General features: G+C 55.5%; 1 protein-coding gene across 1 annotated transcript; it reads left to right on the top strand.

Annotated features, from left to right (window-relative positions):
• Positions 1-520: 520 nt before the first annotated feature.
• On the top strand, positions 521-3,113 carry LOC102064778 (class II histocompatibility antigen, B-L beta chain-like). Its single transcript, XM_074530061.1, has 4 exons — positions 521-670; positions 984-1,253; positions 1,854-2,138; positions 2,718-3,113. Exons 1-4 carry the CDS (start codon positions 586-588, stop codon positions 2,933-2,935), a joined length of 858 nt encoding a protein of 285 aa, XP_074386162.1. The 5' UTR covers positions 521-585; the 3' UTR covers positions 2,936-3,113.
• The last annotated feature ends 6,074 nt before the right edge of the window (positions 3,114-9,187 follow it).

The raw sequence follows: 9,187 nt of genomic DNA, 5'->3' as shown, positions 1-9,187 counted from the left end.
CCCTACAGGTTCTTGGAATTCGGGCAGAGCTTCCAGTAAAACCTTCCACCTCATCAAGGTCAACCAGATCCACACCGGGCAATGGCGCTGTGAGTGTGGGGAGTGTGGGAACGGCTTCAGGCCGAGCTCCAAGCTCGTCACCCGCCAGTGCATCCACACCAGGGAGAGTCCCTGCGAGTGCCCCAAGTGCGGGATCCCCAGTGACCGCCGCTGTGCAGAGCCCTGGTGATCCGTGGCCCTGGCGATCCCCATTGGGTGGGGAGAAGGTGTTGGAGAGATTTCTTTCTCTTCTCCTTGTCCTGCTGTGATTTGGTTGATAATAAATTTACTCCCTGCGCCCAAGCTGGGTCTGTTGCGCCCGTGCCGGTTCTCTGAGCGGGATCTCTCCCGATTTTTCTTCCAGCTCCAGGGCCTCTCCTCAGCCATTCAGAGAGCTAATCAGAGCGCGCCGCGCTGACGACTCCCCGGTCGCCGGGCGGTCCCACAGCGCCCAGAGCTCCTCACCTGGCTCCGCCTCGCCCCCAGACTCCACCGCGAGGGGAATTTGGGCAGGGGGAAGGTGCCAGAGCTTGCCCGGCCCTGGCCATGGGGCGACGGGCCGCAGCTGGGGCCCTGCTGGTGGCACTGGTGGTGCTGGGAGCCCCCCCGGCTGCGGGCGCGGAACTCTCAGGTAAGCGGGGGGCGGGAAGGGAAGGGAAGGTGGGAACGGTGGGGAGTGGAGGTAAAAGGGGGAGGTGGGACCCTCAAATTGATGTGGGGAGTCTTGCTGGCGACCGAGGAGTTATGAAAAAGGGGGAGGAAAATACGGAGAAGAGTGGGAAAGAGGAAGAGGGGCCGCGGGAACAAAGGGCCTACAAGGGGTGGCACGTGGGGCACACGGGGTGCAGAGTGTGGATCCGGGGTTGACTCTGAGATCTTGGTTTGCTGTGGGGTGCTGGGGGCTGCTGGAGGGGCACCCTCTGACCTGTGTCCTGCACACATAGGGGTGTTCCAGGAGATGGTTAAGTCCGAGTGTCACTTCATTAACGGCACCGAGCGGGTGAGGTTCGTGAAGAGGTTCATCTACAACCGGCAGCAGTACGTGCACTTCGACAGCGACGTGGGGCACTTTGTGGGGGACACACCATATGGCGAGGAGGTTGCCAGGTACTGGAACAGCGACCCGGAATGGATGGAGCACCGACGGGATGCGGTGGACAGGCACTGCCGACACAACTACGAGTTGTCAACCCCGTTCCTCGTGGAGCGCAGAGGTGAGCGTGGGGCAGAGCGTGTCCCTTCGGACCTGCCCTGCCAATGACCCTGGAGCCCCTCAAACCTCCCTGGGAATAACCCCAGACATGTCAGCCCTTCCTGTGCCCATTCCCGTGGGCTCTTGCCCACCCCGCAGTGTCCCGGAGCTCTCCCTATCTCTCCCAGTCCATCCCAGTCTATTCCCAGTCCATTCCAGACTCTCCCAGCGCCCCCCGCGTGTCCATCTCGACGGCCCGTGGAGCTGCTCCAGCCAATCAGAGCGCGGCTCTCTGATGACTTATCAGTTGCCAGGCAGACCCGCAGCCCCCAGTGCCCCGCGCTGGACTCGGCCTCCCAGCGCCCCGCACGCCATTCCCAGTTCATCCCAGTGCCACAGAAATCCCCCCCAGTGCCAGGCACTTCATTCCCAGTCCTTCTCAGTTCATTCCCATTCCATTCTCAGTCCTTCTCGGTCCACTCTCAGACTTCCATCCTCTCTCCCAGTGCCCTCCCCAGGATTCTCCAACCCCCTCCCAGACCCTCTTAGTGTTACCCGAGTCCTTCCCCGTGTCTCCCATTTTACCCGCATTTTATCCCAGTGTCTCTCCACACTCTCCCAGTGCCCCCCAGCGTGTCCATCTCGCTGGTGCCCCCCTCGAGCTCCCAGCCCGGCCCCGGCCGCCTGCTCTGCTCCGTGATGGATTTCTACCCTGCTGCCATCCAGGTGAGGTGGTTCCAGGGCCAGCAGGAGCTCTCGGAGCACGTGGTGGCCACCGACGTGGTCCCCAACGGGGACTGGACCTACCAGCTGCTGGTGCTGCTGGAAACGCCGCCCCAGCGCGGGCTCAGCTACAGCTGCCAGGTGGAGCACGTCAGCCTGGAGCAGCCCCTGAGGCGGCACTGGGGTACGGCCCGGCCCCCGCAGCGGGGGAGGCACTGGGGGGGCTGAGAGCGGAGTTGGTGGTAGCTGGGATTAATTGGGAGGGAGTTTGGGGGAGGCAAAGGGTATCTGGGAGAAGGGTTTGGATGGCCTAGGAGAGCGGAGAAGAGTTTTGGAGGATGCTGGGAAGCCTGGGATGCAGTTAAGGGTTTCCTGGTGGCTTCTGAAAGGGAACATCCTGGTGGTGCTTGATGTAACTGTAAGGGAGTCTGATGGAGCTGGAGGGGCTGGAAGCAGGTTGGGGATGTAAATACGGGGCTGGGATGAGAGTTGAGTGTGCTTCAATCTACTGGCAATGATGTTGGTGAGTGCTGGTGGGACTGGGAAAAGGTTTGGGGGATCATTGGAAGATGGGTGTCAACTGGGAGGGGGTTTGGGGTTCTGGAGGGATTGGGAGGGGACTTGGGTGGTACTAGGGAGGTTGGATGGGGATAGGAAAGAGGTCTTGTGGTCTTGGGTGGGCTGGAGGGGTATGAGGGTGCTTGGAGGGGCTTGGGGTGTCTGTGAGAGGTTTTGGGGGTGCTGAGCCCTGCGGACCCCCCAGAGATGCCGCCGAACACCGCCCGCAGCAAGATGCTGATGGGCATCGGAGGCTTCGTCTTGGGCTTCGTCTTCCTGGTGCTGGGGCTCGGCTTCTCCCTGTGCAGGAAGGTGAGGGCAGGTCCTGAGGGTCGTGTCCCCCCTCCCCCGGAGTGTGGGTGCTTCCCCCCGGGGCGCCCCAGCCCGGTGTCACCCCCTTTTCTCTGCCCACAGAGCTCCTGAGCCGGCGGCGGCCGCAGCCCCTCCCCGTAGGCTCGGGCCCAGCCGGGACCCCCCGCTCCGTCCCCGCTCCGCTGATTTTGGGGGGTCCCGTGTCCCCCCGGCCCCACTGTCGCTCTGCCCCTGCCCAGCTGCTCCCAGTGTTCCCAATAAAACTTCCCAGTTCACCCTGATCCCATTTATGGGGGAGCTGTGTGTGGAGGAATTTTGGGGGAACCCACAGGGGTACTGTGATGGGAGGGGGCAGAATCAGCCCCGAGATGGATCAGGAATGGGGACGCCTGTGAGTCCCCTGCGTGTCACCCCACACTGGGTACTGGGAGCCCACCCTGGCTCCGGGTGAGGAGCTCTTGGGTGAGAGGGGGAGCAGCACAGGAAAGATGGGAGAGGTGTTTGGGAGGGGGGTAGGAGGAGGGAGGACAGCGGCAAAGGGGTCCCCTGGGAGTCCCTTCCTGTCCCCATGACAGGATCTCTGGAGCTGATCCTGGGGTTCTGTGGTGGGGGGAGGGGGTGTAAGCAGAACCGTGCAGGGGGGGGGCCCCCAACTTCCTCCATCTCTCCCGGGGGGGCTGACAGTGGGGGTGACCCCAGCCAACAGCCAGTGCTGTAGGGGCTGTGGGAATGGGGGTGGGAGGGGGGGTCCCTTGAGTCCCCAACCTGCTGTAGGGTGATGGGGTCTGTTGGGGCTGAGGGGAGGCACCCCCTCACCTGTCTCCTTTCCCACACAGGTGTGTTCCATTTTGGGGGAAAAGCCTACTGTCACTTCCCCAATGGCAACAGCTGGGTGAAGTTTGTGGACAAGGAGCATTCCACAAGTGGGAGTAATTTGGGCTCAGGAGATACCCCAAAGTTTTGAGGTGGGATTGAGTTGTTTGGAGGTGGAGTTGAGCCATTTTCAGTGGGATGGAGTCGTTTAGAGGCAGCACCCATCCCTCTGGGCTTTTGGGGAGCAGAGCTGTGAGGGACTGGAATGTCCTGGGTTAATGGCTGGAACGATTGGCAGAAGCAGAGGGGGCTCTGCTGGCCACGGGCGTGGGCAGTGCCCGGGGCAGAGGGGGTGAACAGCCAGCTCCAGACGGGACGGGCTGGGCTGGAGCCAGGGAAGGGCAGAAGCCGATCAGAAGCAGAGGCTGCCAGGCGGGACAGGGCCGGTGATGGAGCGACAGGGAAGACTGATTCAGTGATCAGAATCCCATTTTATTGTGGGATTCAAACCCTTATATACTATTTCAGGGAGACTAGTAATGTGTCCTACAATGATGAGGTTAAAATCACATACACAAACATATGCATATAACAACATCTCCTCCTTGCAGAGCTTAATGGGATTTTCTTTTTCCGTTAAACCCGTTTGATTGAATCTTCCTGCAATCCAGGTCTAATTTTCAAAGTTCCATTTGTTTTTCCCAAGGCAGCCTGTTATCCAATCTCTTATGTTAACCAGGTCCAAAGTGCATCATCTGTCTTGTGTCCCCCAACATTCCAACAGGACATAGCTTTGGAGCAGGGCAATGCCCTCCCTGACACAACTGGCTCAGCTCTGGAAACTCCCCGGGGAAGGCCAGGGACATTCACACAGAGGGCTGGAGGTTTGCATCCCTTCCCATGGGCCATACCGGCTCAGCTGCGCTGCTGGGAGAGGCAGGGCCACATCTCAGAAGGGGCCATAAACCATCAGAGCCCTGGGATCCGCAGTGTGACATCCAACAGTGTAAAACTCCTGCCAGAGGAGGGAGCTGGGCATTCACCAAACCTGAACCTGTGCTGACTCACAGTACTTGGTGTTTCTGGGGCTTTTCCAACTCCCAAGGGATCCATCCTGGGACCATCACTTAGACCAACGACAAGGACATTGCAATAATCTATTTTTGTTGCTGGATCCAGAGCTGGTGCCTGTGTGTCTTTCTACTCTTATACTTACCTTTTTTTCCCTTAGAAGTTTTCCTAGGTGTTGTTTTAATGCTTCTATATTGCTAGAGATGGTAATCAAAAAGGGTTCCAAACCTTTACATGGCAAAGAAACTGTTCTAAAACAAACCTAACAGACATATATTTACAAACACAGATCAATCACTGTTGTTTCACTTTGATCTGTGCCAGGGATCCATGAACCAGAACCTGGGTTACCCTCACCTTTGGGCATGGATCAGGACAGGAGCCAAACATGGGGGAAGCTTCTGGAAGCTCCTCACAGAAGCCATCCCTGGAGCACCCGTTTCCAGCACCTGATCACACAAACCCAATACTGTCCCAGCATGGATTACCAGGAACGTGGGTCACCAGGTCTCTGCCCAGTGGGGCTCACTGTGGACCATCCAGCATCGGTCTTCCAATGGGCAATGGAGTTGCAGCAGTGTTTGAAGCCCTTCCCATACTCGGGGCACTCACAGGGGTTCCCTTTCCAGTGAATCCATTGGTGTAAGGTCAAGGCAGAGCTCTGGGTGAAGCTTTTCTCACAGTCAGGACCCTGCTAGGGCCAGTGTGGATATTCTGGTGGTGAATCAGGTGGGAGCTCTGGCTGCAGCTCCTCCTGCACTCCCCACACTGGCAGAGCCATTCCCTGGAGGGCAGGCGCTGGTGGCTGGTGAGGTTAGAGTGGTCACTGAAGCTCTTCACACATTCCCTACACCTGTAGGGCTGCTCTCCCATGTGAATTATCTCATGGTGGGTTGATGGGGTCTCTGGTGTCAAGATGACCCTGAGGTGTTAGAAAGCCTCTTTTCTCAGCTTCAAGATTGAAGAAGACAGGAATCCTTGTCTCTTATTCTCAAGATTGTTTATTTTTTTATTATTTATAAAATTATTTCTCTGACTTGCTGAGATCTGTTTAGCACATTGGTTCATTGCACACTGACTGCTTTGGGGCAGTGTTATCTTTTTTATACTAAAAACTATGTGTACATTATTTACAATAATTTTCTAGTAGTTATCACCTATGTTAGACAGTTTGCCTCTACTCTAAACCAATCTAAAAGTGCTACTATCACAGCAGAAGATGGAGGCAAAGAAGAAGGAGGAGAAAGACTGGACATGCTCAGATTTTTCTATATCTTGCTTCCCCATTCTAAAAACCTCAAAATTCTACATTTTTCACTCAGTGATAAATTTACTAACATTTTACTCAAACCTTTGTGGCTTGTAATTACTTGCACAAATTTGGTAAGTGTTTCTATGGCTTAAAATCGAAGGCACAGGTGTCTTTTGACTCCGTGCCAAGGTCTCTGAGCCTCCAGGGCATTCAGAGGAATCTCTTGGGTTCCGACAGTGGATCAGACAGGAGCTCTGGCTAAAGCTCTTCCCACATTCCAAGCTCTTCCAGGGCCGTTCCCCCTGGAACCATGTGGATCTTGTGGTGCCAGATCAGGTAGCAGCTCCATCTGAAGCTCTTGCCACGTCCCAAGCACCTGTAGCACACGTCCCCAGTGTGAAAGCACTCAAGGACCACCAGGTCTGAGCTCTGGATGAAGCTTTGGCCGCCTTCCTGACACAGGATAGGTCTTTCCTCCTTGGAGCACTGTGGGCTGTGTTTGGAGACGCTCCTCATGGGATACCACTGTAACTTCTCCTCCTCATTGTATGTTTGTGCCTTGGAGTCACTCGAAATGGCCTTTCCACGAGGTTCTGATGCAGGGATTTGTCCTCCCTGGTCTCTGTCAGTGCCTGGAGAAGGAGAGAGAGGAGAGAAAGGAGAGGAATAAAGGAGGGAGGGATGGGATGGGATGGGATGGGATGGGATGGGATGGGATGGGATGGGATGGGATGGGATGGGATGGGATGGGATGGGATGGGATGGGATGGGATGGGATGGGATTTGCCTCCGTGCCAGAGGGAAGGGGAAGGACTTCCCTCAAATCCATCTCCAGAACTCACCAGGCATTCTGTGTCAACACAGACCTCCAAAACAAGATGCAGACCAAAAACCCCTCCTATGAGAAAAGAAGGGCACCGGTGAGTTTTTCAAGAAGCAAGAGCACACACAGCTGACTGTGCTTGTGAATGAGCAGCTGCTAGATTTTTGCAATTCCCTTCAGTGGGCACAAAAGCCCGTTGCTCTGCTGCTTCATTCTTTGCCTTCTGTGATCTGCACAGGACTGAAGCTGAGCGAGGTTATTCAGCTTTGCCACTTTTCAGCATCTGTGCTACACGTGTGTACTGTGACATCTCTCGGGATCTTTGACCTTTGCGAGGTTGTAGTGTGCCCACTGGTACAAACACCTCTCCATGGTCTCCTGACTTTGGGGTTCTGGGGGTCTCCCCTATCCAGGATGCTGGGGGTCCTGCATGCATTTAAAGTTAGATCTCTACAGGGTCCCCAGCCTCTTCAGGCTATGTGTGCTCCTGGCAGTTTCAGGTGTCTTCCTTCTATTGTCTTCCCACTTTGGAGTTTTTGAGGTTCCCCTTCTCTGGGCTGCTTGGGGGTACGATGGGTCCAGGTGGTTCCCCTTCTCTGAGATCCAGTTTATGAATGCCCAGGGTTTGGGGCATCCCAGGGGTTCTTTTTCTCCTGACTGTGTCCCAGGGATCCTCCTTCCCTGTGCTGTTGGCAGTCCTGGCTTCCCTCCTATGTTGGTTATCTCTCCTCCTATCGAGACTGCCTCAGGTCCTCCCTCTTAGGATCCTGGTTTCAGGCCCCTGGGGCTCCTCCCTCTTTCTCCTGCCCCTCCAACCTTCTGGGGGTCCCCCAGCACCAGTTTGGCCCCTCTCCCCACATCAGGGATTCCGTGTTTTTCTCCCTAGCCTGGCTCTCCCCAAGGTCTCCAGTACTGCTGTCCTTGCCAGCATCCCTCAATGCTTCCCCATGGCTCTGGGAACCCTGCACTGCACCGCCCATTGCAGGGACCCCCAGTATCTCACTAAGGAGCATTTGCAGCTCAGCCTTGAAGTCCTACAAGCTGAAAATATCCTACTCTGCTCAAAAAAGTGTCCCAGGGATGTCCCAAGATATTTGGGCCGAGCTCCTCTTCTCCAGTTACCTGCGAAATGCAGGGAGGGAGAAACCCCCAGGGGCGAGCTGGGCTGCAGAAACAGTGACCACCTCCTTTTCCCTCTTCCTCCTCCTTGTCTCTCCCTACTCCTCCTCTTCCTCCTTCTTAATCCCGCTTTTTTTCTCCTTCTTTGTCCATCCTTTCTCTTGCTCCTTCTCCATCCCTTCTCCTCCTCCCCCCACAACCAATACAAACACTGCCTGGAGCAGCTCCTGCCCTTGGATGTTTGCAGAGCTGTTCTCTTGGGCTCCAATGTTTTAAGGTCACTTAAAGAATGGCCAGGAAACCCATCAGCAAAACCAGGCCTCATATGAAAATGACCCTACAACAAAGTTCCTTGGCAAGGTTATCTCTGCCACTTACTCAATGCTTAAAGCACTCTTAGAAACAGCAAAAATCAATCAATCCAAACTGAAATAAACCCAAAACCATTTTACTGGATGCTGAGGGCGGAGGGGATGGGACAGAGGAGCAGGGGAGAGGAAAGGATAGGAAAAGGTAGTGATAAAAGGGAATATGGAAGACCCCACTGCTGAGTCACAAGGGTCAGAGTAGACACCTGTGCAGAGCTGAGCCTGGATTTCAACAGTTTGGGCTTAAAAGCCCAATAGCACTTAACAGCACTTAACTGAAACTTAATCAGTAACTTCGCATAGAATTTATTACACCACAACAGGAATATACCCACAGGCCCGACTGACTCACATATCTTAAGTTCTTCTGACTCCAGGAGAGCAGCGTTCCCAGGACATTTGCTCTGGCATATTCAGCGTCACACATGTATGGACAGAAGGAGTCTGTACAAGGTCCCTGCAGGAAATTCCCCTGGAATCCAGTGGAACTCTCCCTTCAGTTGCCTTTGTATCTTCCCACCGGGAGCAGGGCAGAGCCTCAAGGAGGGACGGGGGGCTCAGCCCAGCACCATTCGGGGCTGCCCCAGGGGCAGCAAACAGGAGAGCTCCCAGCTCACAGAGGCCCCAGCACACGGAGGTCGCTGTCACAGCTGCTGCAGCCCAGCAGAGCTCCAAGGGGGTAACGTGGAGCCGGTGCTCAGAGACAGAGACACACTCCAGAGCTGCAAGTGGCAACAATAGAGAGAGCTTTATTGTCTGATCCCAGCTTCATACAGGGGGTTTGAAAATGCCCCAGTCTAAACCACTCATTGGTCTGATCTTAACACCTCTCAGTTCTCTGAGCAGTGAGATGTCTGCAGCTTAGAGTGCAGGTGTGATTGGGTGAAATTGCCCAATAAAGCCAGCTTGTACTGTAA

The sequence above is a fragment of the Zonotrichia albicollis genome, chromosome 31 (assembly GCF_047830755.1).
Source record: "Zonotrichia albicollis isolate bZonAlb1 chromosome 31, bZonAlb1.hap1, whole genome shotgun sequence".
NCBI lineage: Eukaryota > Metazoa > Chordata > Aves > Passeriformes > Passerellidae > Zonotrichia > Zonotrichia albicollis.
The sequence above is the reverse complement of the archived record's forward strand: the minus strand, read 5'-3'. Positions and strand labels throughout refer to the sequence as shown.